The sequence below is a fragment of the Musca domestica genome, unplaced genomic scaffold, assembly GCF_030504385.1.
Source record: "Musca domestica strain aabys unplaced genomic scaffold, Musca_domestica.polishedcontigs.V.1.1 9, whole genome shotgun sequence".
In the NCBI taxonomy this organism is placed as follows: Eukaryota; Metazoa; Arthropoda; class Insecta; order Diptera; family Muscidae; genus Musca; species Musca domestica.
Window position 1 is genome coordinate 22,108,173 of NW_026712435.1, and position 20,976 is coordinate 22,129,148.

Consider the following 20,976-nt stretch of genomic DNA (forward strand, 5'->3'; position numbering starts at 1 on the left):
GTATAGCCCCCCATATAACGGAACTCCCCGATATTCAGTATTTGTTGATTTTAGCGACATTTATCACCGGAATTGTTTCAAATTGTGTATTTGAAGTTCGTAATAGATGCTACAGCCTATGACCTAAAATTGTCTGTGCAGGTCCACGTCTTCGTATAGCCCCCATATAACGGTACATCCCGATATTCGGTATTTTGATGATTTTAGCGACATTATTCACCGGAATTGTTTAAAATTTGGTATTTGAAGTTCGAAATGGATACTGCAGCCTTAGGCAGAAAATTGTCTATGCATTTCCACATTCCCCATATAATAGTACCTCCCTTTTCTGATGATTTTAGCTACATTATTTATCGATTTTCTCAAGTTTCGCATTTAAATATTGTAATAGCTTGTGACAAAAGTTGCCTATGCAGATCCACGTCGTCGTATAGACCCTAATATACGGCTACATTTGGTATTTTTAAGATTTTAACAGAACTTTTAACGGATTTCATTTTTTTTTTTTTTTTTTTTTTTTTGAAAATTGCCAAATTTAGGTATTCAAAGTTCGACCCGACCGAACTCACAGCTTTATTACTTGTTACTTCTTTAAGTTTATCTCAAATATTCCCAAAATTGCTACCTAATTGAATACACATTCACATTCTAGTATTATTACCGGTTGTCCGATAACTGGTCTAATTAGTCATATTCGTTCCTAAACGTCATGAGTGAAGTGAGGTAAACATTATATTTAAGCAATGTAACTAAAATCCTCTTTACGATAAATGTTGACTAAACATATTGTGGCCGATTAAACAGCTTGTCTGTCTCAAATATTTGTCCATCTGTTTGCAGTTAGTTGTTTAGAATTGAAGTCGTTTGCTAAACGGTGTCCGCATATATACATTTATAAATATTTGTATTTAAGACAAAAAAAAAATATTCTTAATATGTTTCCTTCAATGTTTTTCCTTGTGTTTCTTTAATTCTCCTTCATTTTCGGAAGAAAACTCTGTTCTCTTTATTAAGTTATTATTTATAAATATTTAAATGCACTTAATACGTATGTGTAAGCTATTTGCATAATCTTTTTGCTTTAGCATTAAATTCGATTAAATATTACAATCAATAAGAAATATCAAGAAATATCTTCTATAGATTTCCATAAATAATAAAAAATAAATTGCACTAAGCAACACAAAGGCAAAAGATTGTAAAAATTATTTGCGAAAATGTAGCTATGAGTCCCAAAATACATCAACACTCGCAATCTGACTTAAAATAAAAAGAATTTATGAATATTAAAAATTAAATTCTCCTACAGCATTTCCTGACAAAAATCTTTATGAATTTTCAATGAAATGCACTAAATGAAGTTAATGATAATTTCCATTATATATTAAGAGCCAGTAAAGAAAAGTCAAAAGTTGGGCGGGAACGGGCCGGGCCGGGCCGAACTTTGAATACCCACCACCATTTGGATCGAATTTGGGAATTCTCAAAAAAAATTCTGTTAAAATCTTAAAAATTCTGCATAGGTAACTTTTGTCATAAGCCATTACAATATTCAAATACGAAACTTGAAAAAAATCGATGAACAATGTAGCTGAAATCATCAGTATAGGGAGGTACTATTATATGGGGAATGTGGAACTGCACAGACAATTTTCTGCTTAAGGCTGCATGGATACTGCTTTTACTGCTTCAAATTTTAAATTTAAAACAATTCCGATGAATAATGTCGCTAAAAATTTCAAAATACCAAATATAGGGAGGTACCGTTATATGGGGGCTATACGAAAACGTGGACATGCATATTACAGGAGATTATTTATGGACCTGCATAAATAATCTCCTGTAATATGCTGTAGTATCCATTATGAACTTCAAATACCAAATTTGAAACAACTCCGGTGAACAATGTCGCTAAAAGCATCAAAATACCGAATATCGGGAGGTACCGTTATATGGGGGCTATACGAAAACGTGGCATACACACACAATTTTCTGTCTTAGTCTGTAGAATTCATTACAAACTACAAATACCGAATTTGAAACAATTGCGGTGAATAATGTCGATAAAATCATAAAAATACCGAATATCGGGAGGTACCATTATATGGGGCCTATAACAAAGCGTGGACCTACATCACCCTACAATGCCAAAAGTCCTGCATACATAACATAACATTTGAGTAAAATTTTAATGATCTACTTCAATTCGTTCGGAAACTAGAGTGATTTTCAAAGACGGACATCGCTAAATCGACATAAAAAAAACCTATCTTGACAAAATTTGATACACTTATTTCATAGCGGTATCTGACATCTGTTGTGGAATGCATATTACGCTTGTGAGGGACTTTAAACGCAAAATGGGATAAAACATATACATAAATGCTAAAATGGGGATGGTATATATCTGTCGAAATACCAACTGAAACTTTCTAAATTGTTTTTTTAACAACAAAATATTTACCAGCTTTAAAGATATAATCTGCCAAAATTCAAGGAAAGCTCGCCCAAAATATTCTCTGATCTATAAAAGGAGTTTCTATTGAATTCTACACTTAAGTAAAAATCAATCAATAACTCCGTATCTCTTTAGACTCTCTCGAAGTGAAACTGATCCGAACAAGTAGTACGTATAAATTATCTACTGTCATTTAATTTCGTTTTATCGCTGTATATTAATTTTATCAGCAACCTACGTAATATGAAGAATTTTCCAATTCCTGAAATAAATTCTACGGCAATCGGAGTCAAGTTGTTTTTTCTCGGCTCATAGACTCATTCTATGGCTCTGCATCCTTGGTTTACAAGTTACCGACAATGCAACAACTACGTTCTGTCAATGTAAATATACCCGCATTTCATAGCAAGGTTGAGGTGACACAAAAAAAAACATTAAAGAGATGCAATCCAAAGTTTACATCTATTTATTGTGCAAATGTTTGTTTGTGTGTGTGCGCATGCACTCGCACACCGATTACCAACTGACTTCAATTCCAAAACAATTGACTATACACACAGACCGACCGACAGACATACATACAAAGTGTGTGTACTCAAATATAACTTGAAAACTGAAAAGTAGTTCCATCAACCACAGTATGTTTAGTCAACATTTATCGTCAAGTGGATTTTACTTACATTACTCACCGACAATGTTTATCTCACCTCATTCATTCACTCACGATGCTGCTTATCTCAGATACGAATATGGCTCATTACCCAAACTGCCAGAAAAATGCTACTAATATAGTGTGTATTAAAATGGGCTGTAGAATTTTGGAATTCAAAGAGAGTTGCATTTCTTACTTACATTGCTGGTTTCATAGTTCACCGTTCCTAATAAAGATAACCAATTGAGCATTTGGATTCTCTTAGTTCTTATGCCACCTGCTTACGTCTCTGCTCTAGAGTGCGATTTATGATTATATTGAAATCTAATATCAGCTGACAGGCAGCTCTGTTAGGCTAGCACCTCTGCTTAAAAATATAAGGGCGAACGAAAATACTCGAAAAAGCCTTCTCAACTCATTATGAAGTCTGCACAGTGGGGTTGTGTCACACTTCATAAGAAGTCTATACAGGGTAAGATAAAAAAACTAAAACCAACTTCAGACTGCTGCCATTTCTAAGCCGTCAGCTGTTAAAATTATTCCAGTGACAGCTCATTATATTATATACTAAAGCATTTTCGTGAGAATTCTCCAGAGAAAAAGTTATTCGCGATGGAATTCAAGCGTGATAGTGTGATTTCTTTATATTTGGCTGGAAAACCACAAGTGACTATCGTTAGAGCACTCCAGCATTTACATGAGATTTCTCTGATGAGAAAACATACGTTGTCCAGCAGTTTGTAAACAAACAAAATGATCGTGTTTACTTGCCACCTTCGGTTGGACACCAGAAATCAAACGCCACCATAACCGCCGATGGTCGCTCTCCGCTCGTATTAATTGACCGTGGCATCAGAATAAATGTCGAATATTATCGCGAAAATATTCTGGAGGTCACGCAAACATTTTGGCCGCACATCTTGGACATTACAAAAGGACTCAGCACGCGCCACTCAAGAATGGTTACAAAATTAGGTTCCTCGCTTCATTTCCAGCGCACAATGGCCCCCAAAATCTCCGGATACCAATCCGTTGGACTATTGTGTCTGGAATATTTTGAAATCAAGGTTGACACTAAAAAGTACCAAAATGGGGATCACCTGAAGCCAGTGCTTCACCGGGAATGGGACAAAATAGCGCAGAACAACATTCGGGCAGGGTGTGACGGTTTCATTGACCATTTGAAGGCCATAATTCGTGCCAAAGGTGACCAATTCGAACGAATCTAAAGTTATTTTAAAATTTGATGCTATTTTCGACATTTTTTGCTTTCATTCAATAAAATTTAAAACAAATGTAAAAATGATGGTGTTTGACTTTGTTGCAGTTTTTTTTATCTCACCTTATATATCTTCAACCGATTTCGGATTAATTGTGCACCAAATAGCCAATATCATTCTAATGACCGGAATTTTGGTATGAATGGCCTAAATTTTGGTAAATCTTGCCGAATTCAAGATGGAAGCAAGTACGCCAAATTTAGTAAAATTCAGTTCATATATAGCTTTAGCTCCTATATATATGTTTCATCCTAATTGGTCTTTACGTCCTTCATATTCGTAATGAGTTACAGGATATAGAATGATAGATAGATAGAATGATATTTGGTACAAAATAGCAGATAGAGCCTAGAAATATCTCTGCTAAATTGTATCAAGATCTGTTCAAATTTGAAATATATCTTTAACATATTTCATTTTAATTGTGCATTAAATGGCCAATAGCAGCCGAAATGATCTGAATTTGGAGACATCCGATCGAATTCAGTCTAGAAGCAAGTACATCGAATTAGCTCCCATATATATGTTTCATTAGATTTGGTGTTTAAGCCCCTCAAATTCGTAATATGCATTCGACATCAATGATATTTGGTACCACATATCTTATAGAGCTCGGAAATACCTTTGCCAAATTTTATCGAGAACGGCTAAGATTTGGATATAGCTCCCATATATATCCTTAATCCGATTTCAAGTTTATTTTACAATTAATGGCTAATATCGGTTCAAATGGAGTGAATTTCATGACGAACGTTTCCATTTTGTGCAACTCGGCTCCGATATATATTTTTTTTAATATAATCCTTCTCCAAGTGATATCATGTACTCTATAGCAAACTATAACTGCACTGAAGCCAAATGTTGATAGGTGGTATGATCTACTTGAAATAAATTCTTTTTGTTACGGGAGCTCTACTAAATATGCAAAGTGGTGTAGGTTTTTAAAAAAGGGACCCAATATATTAGACCCAATATAGGCCCATCAGATTAGTACTGAGTCTTCACAAATGACTTTCTCTCCAATGTTCTGTAGGCAAGGCTACTGTCTCTCTATACTCACTATAGCTCTCGAAAAGATTTGGTCCAAACTTGTAATATTCTAATCAAACTTAGATCGAGTTTATTCTTGATCAGCATAAAATTCTATGTCGATTTAGCGATATCCGTCCACCTGTCCGTCTGTGGAAATCACTCTAGCTTCCGAACGAAATGAAGTAAATTGATAAAATTTTACTCAAATGTATATTATATCTGCAGGACTTTTGGTGTTTAAAATGGGCCATGTAGGTCCACGTTTTGCTATAGCCATAACCCATATAACGGTACCTCACGATATTCACATTAGCCACATTATTCACCGGAATTGTTTAAAACTTGGTATTTGAAGTTCGTAATGGATACTGCAGCCTTAGGAAGAAAATTGTCTGTGCAGTTCCACATTTCCCATATAATGTTTTCAAGTTTCGCATTTGAATATTGTAATGCCTTTATAAGGACTAATATTGCCAAATTTGTTTTAAATGGTGGAGGGTATTCAAAGGACAGCCCAGCCGATTTTACAGCTTTTTTTCTTGTTTTGTTTTTTTTTTTTTTTAATTTTGACACCTTCTGGTACCTCTCCCAAAAAGTATCAACATTTTGATTCATTATACCTCTTATATAGTAAACTGAAGTAAGAAGCGAACATGGAAAATATTGCTGCTGCTTCTCGTTCCTCCTAAAATGCGAAATCGGTCATGTCAATATGATTTGCTCAAAAAATATCAAATTCTCTTTAAACTAAGGACATCGCAATATCTGTACTAACATCTTTACGGGAGGTCCCCCAAAATAGGTGAGCTCCGACAATTTTGTTTTTCTAATTTTTATTTGGAAAATGTCTGTATTAAATTTCTTATTCAGCTTACAAGAAATCGAAATACTTCCAAAAAAATATACATATTCTGCTAATCAAGAATATCAAATGTAGAATAATTTTTAAAAGATACCTCCTAAATTCCCATATTTTTATACCCTCCACCTAGGAAAGGAGGGTATATTATTCATAAAGTATATATATTCATAATCAGCATGAAATTCTAAGTCGATTTAACGATGTTGGTCTGTCTGTTGAAATCATTATGCAGCCCACATTATTTGATGTAGAGCTTCAAAATTTAGAAGAACAATTTGTATTGTGCCTAGGATGGTATTGAAAATGTGAAATATCGGTCCACGTTTTGGTATACTCCCCATATAACGGTACCTCTCGATACTCGGTATTTTGATGATTTTTGCCACATTTTTCACGGATTTGTCTACAAATCTGTATTTTTAGGGTATAATGGGTTCTAGCTCGTGTGGCTAAACGGTATTTTGATGTATATTTGTAGGGTATAATTGGTTCTAGGTCGCGTAGCGAAACATTGTATATATAGGTCCACGTTTTGGTATAGCCCCCATATAACGGTACCTGTCTATATTCGATATTTTGATAAACATTTATATATTTAGTTCATAAAGGGTTCTATCCCAGTGGCAGAACATTGAATATTTATATAGCGCACATATAACAATACCCACCGATATTCGGTATTTTGATAACCCTAGTCACATTTACACATATAATGGTTTCAAATTTGGTATTTTAGAAGATTTGATAGATGACAATCCTTGATGTATAAAATTTTCTATAGAGGTTCCCGTTTTGGTATGGTCCCATATAACGGCCTCACGCACTTTATGGTTTTTTTGATAAGTTTAACTGCATTATGCAAACGGTCTTACTGGTATAAGAAATTTAAAGTGAAACACGCTTGAATTCAGATACTTTTATATAAAAATGTTTCCTTTACCCGAAGGTGGATGGCATTAAAAGTTCGCCCCGGCCGAACTTAATGTTTTTTACTTGTTAATATTTCAGCCATAATTTCCTGACAAATATACCCTTATATGATAGTAGGTATAATGTCTTTTAATTTAATGTCCCTTAATATATAGAATCTCTTTTAATTAAATTTTACAACACTCTCTCCCATATAACCATATCCCACAATTGTTTGTAGGTCTCTGACTGTCAAATATTTTAGTTGGAAATACGAAATTTGAAATTTTCCCCATTGACTGTAATTCTTTCTACGTCTTCTTATCCCTATTCAAGTTGCAAACAAAATACAATTAGTTTAAATTTTCAGCATATTGAAAAAAAGGATATGTTGTGAACCCTCGACCCACCCTAATGTCCATTGATTTAGCATTAGATACACGAAATGTACATACAAATAGTAGACAACTATAGTGTCATTTTGATAGTATCTATTATCTGCTAAATTGTTTGCTTGAAAAATTAATTGTATCTCATCGTTATACCAAAGGAAATACTACAAAGAGAGAAGACAATGAAACTAGCAAAAAAAGAAAGAAAAACAAACAACAACGAAAAACAAAACGGCTCTGCTCTATAGCTCTAGCTGGTGGTGCTGCTGATACAGATCTTATGTTGTTGATGTTTCTGCAGCTCCGAATGCCACAGCTGCTTCTGCTGCTGTTGTTGTTATTACCTGTAGATGCGAACTGATATCAGCAACTAAAGATGCTATGGCTGACGGACGACTGCAGCTGTTGCTGCCGCTCTGGTACTACCAAAAGTGGCGCAGCAGATTTGCGTTAAGGCAAAACAACAACGTTTGATGGCCTTTGCAAAGCCACACGGACAACTAGTTTTTTAGTCTTTTACGTGTTTTTATGTGGAAAACTTATAACGACGGTGACAACAGCCAAAGCCCAAAGCCCAAACGAGAAACTCGCTCAAGATACGAAAACGTGCACATTTTGTGTTGCAGTCAGCTCCATTCGTTTGATTTAATGTGAAGCTGCTATCCCACCTAAGGAGGAGAGCCAGTGCAATTGCTTTAATTGGCTAAATTAGCAATAAAGTCGCAAAAGAATTGTGAAACAAGTTCAAAACGAGTAGCTTCGGAAAAACAACAATTAGAGGCAAATAAATTAAACGAGTGCGCCAAAGAGCAACTGACAAACAAAAAAAAAATAAAAATTCGAAAAAATAGAAAGTGGAGAAGAATAATTTGTTTAATTTGAATGTGAAGTGAGTGAGGCCAACAGTAATCAGTTCCAACAACGATTGACTGTTGATAAGCGAATCATAAAGATAAGACACCTGTGGATTTTCTTATCATTTGGAGCAGTGTCATCCACAGCAAAAACAACCAAAAAAACAAAATGTAAGACATTTTTCTAGAAAAGAAAATATTTCTATTTTTAAAGCTGATAATATTTTGGATATACGTTATATGTGAATACTCATTGCATTGTGGACTCATAATTCAATGCTTCGTGTTCTATTAAATAATAATTCAATAAGAATTATTCCACCCCTCTGTTACCAATCGCTCATCAACTGAAAGAGTGTTACAACACAAAGAATTGATTTTAGAGAAAACATAATTCACAATTATAATGGACGTTTAATAACATTATTTTATTGATTTGTGTCACATCCCAAGAGATTTTTCAAGAAATTCTGACCCAATACTACGTAAAATGAATAGTTGTGGTTCATGATTTTGGTGTAGTCCGAGAAAATAATAGTTATTTTTTTACAAAATTTCCGAATTAAGAGGAGTATAGAGGAGGAGTTGGAAGTATTGCCTACTTACTTGTCTTGTGGAAAATATTAAAACAATTCCAATCTGCTATCATAATAACTCCGCTGAAGTACTTCAAAAACCATAGAACTGAATTATAGAAACACCATTTTATATCCTTTTCCATGGACATATTCTGGGTATATATGTATATATTATTGATTAGCATAAAATTCTGAGTCGATTTAACGATGTATGTTTTTAAATTTGAAATTTTTAAATATCTTTTAAAATATCATTCATTATATTATGTGGAGCTTTGTATTGTTTAGGATGATTGATATGGAAAATGGTGATGTTGATCATGTTTAGGTATAGACTTAATGGAAGGGTATCTCCTGATTCTCGGTAGTTTAAATGTTTTGGAGAGGTGTTGAAATTTCGGGTTTTATTTTACACAGAACTGTCATATAGGTACATTATTTCGTATAGCTCCAATTCGATGGAACCCATTGATTTTAATTATGTTCTAGAATTTAGATGCATTTGTAATAAAATTATTAGCAAATTGGCAAGTCGGGTTTCCAAATAATATAACCTGTCTTTCCACAAATATTTCTGATATTGAAAAAACTATTTAACATCGACCCAATTTAATTCCCGACTTTTGGTTTTTCAAATAATAGACATTCTGTTGGCATTCTGAGTTCTCATCGGATACAAATTTGCCGTACGAAAACATTTCAATATCTTTCCACGTATTTATACCCTCAACCATATGGCTAGTTATACTTCATGGCTAGAGAGGGTATATATAATATAATACAGCCAAAACGTGCCTCATTGAAATAAAGGTTTTAGATCCGTTTCAGGACATTTGCAGTCTATCTAAGTGTATCCGTTATATTTTATGTCTGGCCTGTGCGCACGATAACTCTCGAAGGGAGTATCCGATTTGGTCCAAACTTGGAAATATCCCTGGATACACTTACCCGATATAGACAATGGGGTTAGGTCAAATTATCGATTTTTTTGAACCCGGATTTTTTATAAAAACCCAAAAAGTCGAAAAAGGGCCCATTAAGGGGGTCAACAAATTTGATTCTAAATTATAGTTGACACTCTTACCTTTCCGAAAGGCTACGATTTGTCCTAATACCTTTTCCCACACACCACCCCCACTAGCTGGATAGGTATTTTCATAAGTTTTCCAACGATACCTACTTTGTCTATATCGGGTAAATGGATCCGTCGTAACTTGAACCCGGATTTTCGGTAAAAAATCTGGTGTCCGTCCGACCCCTCAAAAAAAAAAAATTCCCGGTATCAGGGTTGAGTGAGAAAGGAAAACCAACCGAACGGTTTGGTTGTTGATTCAATTCTGTTTTTATTTAAAATTCATGTTCCTTACGTACTACTGAAACTAATCTAACTTAACCTAGTCGCAGCCACACAATTGTTCTTATCTATTCTAATATTGAATGGAGAACATACCAGGGCTGCTTGTAATTTCATTCTAGTGGTCTTGTGCATCTACTGAGCGCATCGATATCTGTGCGTGTGGGTCATAACCTTTATTATCTGCCACATTATCGTATGCGTCAGCGCACAAGATCACCGAATTGTTCATTTTATGGCGGCTGGGAAATATTTAATTTTAGAATATTTATTGTTTATTGCTAGATTTTCCCAGCGCCTCAACCGCAATCAAAAGTATGTACAAAGTATTTTGTACAGGGTTGAAATACCTACCGCTGGAAAAAAATTAAAAAAATGAAGAGTTTTTACTGGAGCATTTATTGTTGTACAATCCGTTGGACTATTGTGTCTGGAATATTTTGAAATCAAGGTTGACACTAAAAAGTACCAAAATGGGGATCACCTGAAGCCAGTGCTTCACCGGGAATGGGACAAAATAGCGCAGAACAACATTCGGGCAGGGTGTGACGGTTTCATTGACCATTTGAAGGCCATAATTCGTGCCAAAGGTGACCAATTCGAACGAATCTAAAGTTATTTTAAAATTTGATGCTATTTTCGACATTTTTTGCTTTCATTCAATAAAATTTAAAACAAATTTAAAAATGATGGTGTTTGACTTTGTTGCAGTTTTTTTTATCTCACCTTATATATCTTCAACCGATTTCGGATTAATTGTGCACCAAATAGCCAATATCATTCTAATGACCGGAATTTTGGTATGAATGGCCTAAATTTTGGTAAATCTTGCCGAATTCAAGATGGAAGCAATTACGCCAAATTTAGTAAAATTCAGTTCATATATAGCTTTAGCTCCTATATATATGTTTCATCCTAATTGGTCTTTACGTCCTTCATATTCGTAATGAGTTACAGGATATAGAATGATAGATAGATAGAATGATATTTGGTACAAAATAGCAGATAGAGCCTAGAAATATCTCTGCTAAATTGTATCAAGATCTGTTCAAATTTGAAATATATCTTTAACATATTTCATTTTAATTGTGCATTAAATGGCCAATAGCAGCCGAAATGATCTGAATTTGGAGACATCCGATCGAATTCAGTCTAGAAGCAAGTACATCGAATTAGCTCCCATATATATGTTTCATTAGATTTGGTGTTTAAGCCCCTCAAATTCGTAATATGCATTCGACATCAATGATATTTGGTACCACATATCTTATAGAGCTCGGAAATACCTTTGCCAAATTTTATCGAGAACGGCTAAGATTTGGATATAGCTCCCATATATATCCTTAATCCGATTTCAAGTTTATTTTACAATTAATGGCTAATATCGGTTCAAATGGAGTGAATTTCATGACGAACGTTTCCATTTTGTGCAACTCGGCTCCGATATATATTTTTTTTAATATAATCCTTCTCCAAGTGATATCATGTACTCTATAGCAAACTATAACTGCACTGAAGCCAAATGTTGATAGGTGGTATGATCTACTTGAAATAAATTCTTTTTGTTACGGGAGCTCTACTAAATATGCAAAGTGGTGTAGGTTTTTAAAAAAGGGACCCAATATATTAGACCCAATATAGGCCCATCAGATTAGTACTGAGTCTTCACAAATGACTTTCTCTCCAATGTTCTGTAGGCAAGGCTACTGTCTCTCTATACTCACTATAGCTCTCGAAAAGATTTGGTCCAAACTTGTAATATTCTAATCAAACTTAGATCGAGTTTATTCTTGATCAGCATAAAATTCTATGTCGATTTAGCGATATCCGTCCACCTGTCCGTCTGTGGAAATCACTCTAGCTTCCGAACGAAATGAAGTAAATTGATAAAATTTTACTCAAATGTATATTATATCTGCAGGACTTTTGGTGTTTAAAATGGGCCATGTAGGTCCACGTTTTGCTATAGCCATAACCCATATAACGGTACCTCACGATATTCACATTAGCCACATTATTCACCGGAATTGTTTAAAACTTGGTATTTGAAGTTCGTAATGGATACTGCAGCCTTAGGAAGAAAATTGTCTGTGCAGTTCCACATTTCCCATATAATGTTTTCAAGTTTCGCATTTGAATATTGTAATGCCTTTATAAGGACTAATATTGCCAAATTTGTTTTAAATGGTGGAGGGTATTCAAAGGACAGCCCAGCCGATTTTACAGCTTTTTTTCTTGTTTTGTTTTTTTTTTTTTTTAATTTTGACACCTTCTGGTACCTCTCCCAAAAAGTATCAACATTTTGATTCATTATACCTCTTATATAGTAAACTGAAGTAAGAAGCGAACATGGAAAATATTGCTGCTGCTTCTCGTTCCTCCTAAAATGCGAAATCGGTCATGTCAATATGATTTGCTCAAAAAATATCAAATTCTCTTTAAACTAAGGACATCGCAATATCTGTACTAACATCTTTACGGGAGGTCCCCCAAAATAGGTGAGCTCCGACAATTTTGTTTTTCTAATTTTTATTTGGAAAATGTCTGTATTAAATTTCTTATTCAGCTTACAAGAAATCGAAATACTTCCAAAAAAATATACATATTCTGCTAATCAAGAATATCAAATGTAGAATAATTTTTAAAAGATACCTCCTAAATTCCCATATTTTTATACCCTCCACCTAGGAAAGGAGGGTATATTATTCATAAAGTATATATATTCATAATCAGCATGAAATTCTAAGTCGATTTAACGATGTTGGTCTGTCTGTTGAAATCATTATGCAGCCCACATTATTTGATGTAGAGCTTCAAAATTTAGAAGAACAATTTGTATTGTGCCTAGGATGGTATTGAAAATGTGAAATATCGGTCCACGTTTTGGTATACTCCCCATATAACGGTACCTCTCGATACTCGGTATTTTGATGATTTTTGCCACATTTTTCACGGATTTGTCTACAAATCTGTATTTTTAGGGTATAATGGGTTCTAGCTCGTGTGGCTAAACGGTATTTTGATGTATATTTGTAGGGTATAATTGGTTCTAGGTCGCGTAGCGAAACATTGTATATATAGGTCCACGTTTTGGTATAGCCCCCATATAACGGTACCTGTCTATATTCGATATTTTGATAAACATTTATATATTTAGTTCATAAAGGGTTCTATCCCAGTGGCAGAACATTGAATATTTATATAGCGCACATATAACAATACCCACCGATATTCGGTATTTTGATAACCCTAGTCACATTTACACATATAATGGTTTCAAATTTGGTATTTTAGAAGATTTGATAGATGACAATCCTTGATGTATAAAATTTTCTATAGAGGTTCCCGTTTTGGTATGGTCCCATATAACGGCCTCACGCACTTTATGGTTTTTTTGATAAGTTTAACTGCATTATGCAAACGGTCTTACTGGTATAAGAAATTTAAAGTGAAACACGCTTGAATTCAGATACTTTTATATAAAAATGTTTCCTTTACCCGAAGGTGGATGGCATTAAAAGTTCGCCCCGGCCGAACTTAATGTTTTTTACTTGTTAATATTTCAGCCATAATTTCCTGACAAATATACCCTTATATGATAGTAGGTATAATGTCTTTTAATTTAATGTCCCTTAATATATAGAATCTCTTTTAATTAAATTTTACAACACTCTCTCCCATATAACCATATCCCACAATTGTTTGTAGGTCTCTGACTGTCAAATATTTTAGTTGGAAATACGAAATTTGAAATTTTCCCCATTGACTGTAATTCTTTCTACGTCTTCTTATCCCTATTCAAGTTGCAAACAAAATACAATTAGTTTAAATTTTCAGCATATTGAAAAAAAGGATATGTTGTGAACCCTCGACCCACCCTAATGTCCATTGATTTAGCATTAGATACACGAAATGTACATACAAATAGTAGACAACTATAGTGTCATTTTGATAGTATCTATTATCTGCTAAATTGTTTGCTTGAAAAATTAATTGTATCTCATCGTTATACCAAAGGAAATACTACAAAGAGAGAAGACAATGAAACTAGCAAAAAAAGAAAGAAAAACAAACAACAACGAAAAACAAAACGGCTCTGCTCTATAGCTCTAGCTGGTGGTGCTGCTGATACAGATCTTATGTTGTTGATGTTTCTGCAGCTCCGAATGCCACAGCTGCTTCTGCTGCTGTTGTTGTTATTACCTGTAGATGCGAACTGATATCAGCAACTAAAGATGCTATGGCTGACGGACGACTGCAGCTGTTGCTGCCGCTCTGGTACTACCAAAAGTGGCGCAGCAGATTTGCGTTAAGGCAAAACAACAACGTTTGATGGCCTTTGCAAAGCCACACGGACAACTAGTTTTTTAGTCTTTTACGTGTTTTTATGTGGAAAACTTATAACGACGGTGACAACAGCCAAAGCCCAAAGCCCAAACGAGAAACTCGCTCAAGATACGAAAACGTGCACATTTTGTGTTGCAGTCAGCTCCATTCGTTTGATTTAATGTGAAGCTGCTATCCCACCTAAGGAGGAGAGCCAGTGCAATTGCTTTAATTGGCTAAATTAGCAATAAAGTCGCAAAAGAATTGTGAAACAAGTTCAAAACGAGTAGCTTCGGAAAAACAACAATTAGAGGCAAATAAATTAAACGAGTGCGCCAAAGAGCAACTGACAAACAAAAAAAAAATAAAAATTCGAAAAAATAGAAAGTGGAGAAGAATAATTTGTTTAATTTGAATGTGAAGTGAGTGAGGCCAACAGTAATCAGTTCCAACAACGATTGACTGTTGATAAGCGAATCATAAAGATAAGACACCTGTGGATTTTCTTATCATTTGGAGCAGTGTCATCCACAGCAAAAACAACCAAAAAAACAAAATGTAAGACATTTTTCTAGAAAAGAAAATATTTCTATTTTTAAAGCTGATAATATTTTGGATATACGTTATATGTGAATACTCATTGCATTGTGGACTCATAATTCAATGCTTCGTGTTCTATTAAATAATAATTCAATAAGAATTATTCCACCCCTCTGTTACCAATCGCTCATCAACTGAAAGAGTGTTACAACACAAAGAATTGATTTTAGAGAAAACATAATTCACAATTATAATGGACGTTTAATAACATTATTTTATTGATTTGTGTCACATCCCAAGAGATTTTTCAAGAAATTCTGACCCAATACTACGTAAAATGAATAGTTGTGGTTCATGATTTTGGTGTAGTCCGAGAAAATAATAGTTATTTTTTTACAAAATTTCCGAATTAAGAGGAGTATAGAGGAGGAGTTGGAAGTATTGCCTACTTACTTGTCTTGTGGAAAATATTAAAACAATTCCAATCTGCTATCATAATAACTCCGCTGAAGTACTTCAAAAACCATAGAACTGAATTATAGAAACACCATTTTATATCCTTTTCCATGGACATATTCTGGGTATATATGTATATATTATTGATTAGCATAAAATTCTGAGTCGATTTAACGATGTATGTTTTTAAATTTGAAATTTTTAAATATCTTTTAAAATATCATTCATTATATTATGTGGAGCTTTGTATTGTTTAGGATGATTGATATGGAAAATGGTGATGTTGATCATGTTTAGGTATAGACTTAATGGAAGGGTATCTCCTGATTCTCGGTAGTTTAAATGTTTTGGAGAGGTGTTGAAATTTCGGGTTTTATTTTACACAGAACTGTCATATAGGTACATTATTTCGTATAGCTCCAATTCGATGGAACCCATTGATTTTAATTATGTTCTAGAATTTAGATGCATTTGTAATAAAATTATTAGCAAATTGGCAAGTCGGGTTTCCAAATAATATAACCTGTCTTTCCACAAATATTTCTGATATTGAAAAAACTATTTAACATCGACCCAATTTAATTCCCGACTTTTGGTTTTTCAAATAATAGACATTCTGTTGGCATTCTGAGTTCTCATCGGATACAAATTTGCCGTACGAAAACATTTCAATATCTTTCCACGTATTTATACCCTCAACCATATGGCTAGTTATACTTCATGGCTAGAGAGGGTATATATAATATAATACAGCCAAAACGTGCCTCATTGAAATAAAGGTTTTAGATCCGTTTCAGGACATTTGCAGTCTATCTAAGTGTATCCGTTATATTTTATGTCTGGCCTGTGCGCACGATAACTCTCGAAGGGAGTATCCGATTTGGTCCAAACTTGGAAATATCCCTGGATACACTTACCCGATATAGACAATGGGGTTAGGTCAAATTATCGATTTTTTTGAACCCGGATTTTTTATAAAAACCCAAAAAGTCGAAAAAGGGCCCATTAAGGGGGTCAACAAATTTGATTCTAAATTATAGTTGACACTCTTACCTTTCCGAAAGGCTACGATTTGTCCTAATACCTTTTCCCACACACCACCCCCACTAGCTGGATAGGTATTTTCATAAGTTTTCCAACGATACCTACTTTGTCTATATCGGGTAAATGGATCCGTCGTAACTTGAACCCGGATTTTCGGTAAAAAATCTGGTGTCCGTCCGACCCCTCAAAAAAAAAAAAATTCCCGGTATCAGGGTTGAGTGAGAAAGGAAAACCAACCGAACGGTTTGGTTGTTGATTCAATTCTGTTTTTATTTAAAATTCATGTTCCTTACGTACTACTGAAACTAATCTAACTTAACCTAGTCGCAGCCACACAATTGTTCTTATCTATTCTAATATTGAATGGAGAACATACCAGGGCTGCTTGTAATTTCATTCTAGTGGTCTTGTGCATCTACTGAGCGCATCGATATCTGTGCGTGTGGGTCATAACCTTTATTATCTGCCACATTATCGTATGCGTCAGCGCACAAGATCACCGAATTGTTCATTTTATGGCGGCTGGGAAATATTTAATTTTAGAATATTTATTGTTTATTGCTAGATTTTCCCAGCGCCTCAACCGCAATCAAAAGTATGTACAAAGTATTTTGTACAGGGTTGAAATACCTACCGCTGGAAAAAAATTAAAAAAATGAAGAGTTTTTACTGGAGCATTTATTGTTGTACCTCCCCCACAAAGGGTCAAAGTTCTGAATAACCAAAACTGTTATAAAATCCGATATAAGCATCCGGTTCTCTTCATATTTCACACATCTCATTATTTTTACTTACACAAGATCTGCTGGGAAGATGGGATACATCGGGTTCAAGATTTTGAACAACAAAACGCTCAAAGAAAGCGAAATAATCATCCAAATTCCTTCACTTTTCACACATACAAAGGTTTTTTTGTGAAGATGTGTATATCTGCGAACCCCTGCTGGTACCCCACCCAGAAAGGGTCACAATTTTCAATATTTTATCTCTCATAACTTTGGATACACGTCAGCGATTCATTACCAGAAATCCGAGACGGATGTCGAATTTATGATTTCACCGCATAAAATTCATTTTCAACGGCTTTCTAAATATTGATATTTGTAGTTTATAATGGGTTCTAGACCCGGTGGCGAAACATTGTATGTATAGGTCCACATTTTCGTATATCCCCCATACAACTGTACCTCCCGATATTCGGTATTTTAATGATTTTTTTCATTTTTTTTTTTTTTGCCAGCGATTTGTCAAGAAATTTGTATTTCATAGTGGGCCCTCGCTCTGATGGAAGAACATTGAATGTCAAGGTCCATACTCTCCTATAGAGAATATATAACGGTACCCCCCGATATTAAAAGCTCGGCCCGTCCGAACTTAATGTTTCTTGACTTGTTTAATTGTTTCCTATTTCCATTCGAAAGACAAAACCTTTTTTCACTCTCGCAAAAGAGCTTCCTCCATTAAACTTTCTCTAATTTTAAATAGTCATATCCTTGGCACAGTAATTGGTGTGAACGATAAATATCACAGTAAAAATTTCTTAGTAAGTTCTACTCAGAGAATTATCTGTTTCACATAAAAAGTTTGCAGAACAATTTTTGAACGACATTCAGTAAAATCCTGCAATAAAATACGTGCTCCAAAAATATATGCCCTGCATTTTTAAATTGATAGAAAAATCAATTTTGCATTGCATATTTTTATAGTACAAACGGATAAATTAAATTGAAAAGGAAAAAAATTCCAAATGGAATATGCACACTTTCGTAAATCCGAAAGTCAAACTCACTCACTTTACTCACTCTCACGTAAGCTACTGCTACTTTTAAACATTCCATTCCATTCTATTTTTTATACCCTCCACCATACATAGTATGGAGGGTATATTACGTTCGTCATACAGTTTGTAACTCATCGAAATAATAATTTTAGACCCAACAAAGTATATATATATATATATTCAGCGTAAAATTCTAAGATGATTTAGCCTTGTCCGTCCATCCGTCCGTCTGTTGCAATCACGATACAGTCAAAACGAAGTAAGATAGGAAGCTAAAATTTTGCACAGGTCTCTCTTTTGTCTGCAGGCTGGTCAAGTTTGAAGATGGGCTATATCGGTCCATGATATCGTATAGCCCCATATAACGGTACCCCCCGATATTCGGTATTTTGATGATTTTAGCCACATTTGTCAATGGAATTGCCTGAAATTTTACAGAAGGAGTTCTTTGTGAGTACTTTACGCCCTGAAAGAGAATTGTCTATAAAGGTCCGCGACATCGTATAGCCCCGTATATATAACGATTTTCAATTAAATTATCTGAAATTCCACACAAGGAGTTCAGGGGTAAAAAAGATTTGTCTATATAGGTCCACGATATTGTATAGCCCCCATATAACGGTACCCCCGATATTCGATATTTTGATGATTTTAGCCACTTTTTTTTCAACGGAATTGTCTGAAATACTACAAAAGGAGTTCCTTTACCCCCTGAAAGAGAATGGTCTATATAGGTCCACGACGTCGTATAGCACACATATAACGGTACCTCCCGATATTCGATATTTTTATGATTTTAGCCAAATTTTTCAATTGTCTGAAAATTCACACAAGGAGTTCCTTGTAAGTACTTTAACCCCAGAAATAGATTTGTTTATATAGGTCCACAATATCGTATATCTCCCATATATCGGCACCTTCCGATATTCGGTATTTTTAAGATTTTAACAGAATTTTTAATGGATATATTTATTTATTTATTTTTTTTTCAAAATTTCCTAATTCGTTCCAAATGGTAGAGGGCCGTACTTACTGCTTTTTTAATTGTTCTTTTTTTTGGCAACATTGATGATAATTTTTTTCCTTGCGATGTAAACTTTCTCGGTACTCGTGACTTCCAATTTTAACACTACTCTCATTATCAGCTAGATTTTTCCTGTTGTTATTTTTGTGTCGCCGAATGCTATTTAAGGTAATACCTCATTCGGTTTGTTGTTATATTTCTTAACATTTTCTATAACGATCTATATAAGTTTAAATTATACCCTCTCCTTCAGGGTCTTCCCACACAAATATGAACATTTCATGTCAAGTTATAAAAATGATTTTTAATCTGTTATACAGAGGAAAATCGTGGAAATTGAAAATAAAAACAATTTTATATTAAAGATTGGCAAGCAGACATTAGAATGATTCAAATTATAATGGATTTAACTTTTAATTTTATGAACTTTTGATCCGAAAATGCCCATCATCATAAACGTACCTGCAATTTATCTAAAAGCCATTAACAGCTAAGCTAACACAAATGCACAAATTTTCCTTATTTGACAAATGATGTCATTGTCACCAGTACATTTGTAGATGAAACGAATAATGTTTTATTCAATATTATCTTTATTTTCCAATTTCCTCCACAGGAAACAGAAAAAAACGCACAACTGTGTCATACAATTGCCCTTAACATTATTGTCTCCACATGAACAATATCTGCTAGATAATCTTTTGACAATAAAGGAATATTATTTAGCAATATGTGTCATTGACAGTTGATTCGTATCGTTTTCACATCGTTTAAATGGAGTATATTTTTCTAAAATGACATGGAGTTATTCAAATGTTATCTAAAATATAAAGAAATAAGAGTTGTATCAAAAAGATTTTTGTTTTTTTTTTTTTTTTTTTCTTGCAATTGCAATGTTTTTACTAAACTTACCAAAATAATTATGAAATTTGTATTTAGACAGGTTACAAAGTATCAGGAGGCTTCGCCAAGAGATTTATACAATCGGCCATTGTTCGATTATTCAAATATATTTTGACTTCTTTTATGATTATTCAAATTGTTGACACTCTATGGAGTAGGTTTCGAAGGAATGGGCCAATATTGTCTATTTCGTGTCGGACCTAAATAAATACAATTTCAATATTTCGACGTGTCAAGTTTGGCCTATATTTCTTCACTTTATATGAGATATGTGATAGGTTCTAGAAAATGCTAAAACATGCGTGAGTTACTAGATATAGTCGACCGAAGAATTCCATTTTCATAATTCAACTAATTAAGATACAAATATTGATATGGCTAAATTACAAGGAAATCGGACTTTTATAACCAATATTATGCGAAATCATAAATTCCGATAAATTATCTGGTTGAGAGAAATATTTAGATATAGCAAGTTGTAATGAATCACTGACTTGTTACGCAAGTTATGACCGATAAGAGTATTGGAAAT

The 20,976-nt window shown here is 34.0% G+C and overlaps 1 protein-coding gene across 12 annotated transcripts in view; it reads left to right on the top strand.

Annotated features, from left to right (window-relative positions):
* LOC101889956 (uncharacterized) overlaps positions 1 to 20,976 on the top strand; it is a 414,061-nt gene that overhangs the window by 117,315 nt on the left and 275,770 nt on the right. For 2 of the 12 annotated variants that reach the window (XM_059131787.1, XM_059131788.1), the window contains exon 1: positions 14,735 to 15,255. The exons of the other annotated variants lie outside the window; for them this stretch is intronic. In XM_059131787.1, the coding sequence (XP_058987770.1) occupies positions 15,254 to 15,255 (2 nt within the window). In that variant the 5' untranslated portion in view covers positions 14,735 to 15,253. Of the gene's footprint in view, positions 1 to 14,734; positions 15,256 to 20,976 lie in introns of those variants that run through there. 12 annotated transcript variants of the gene reach the window in all.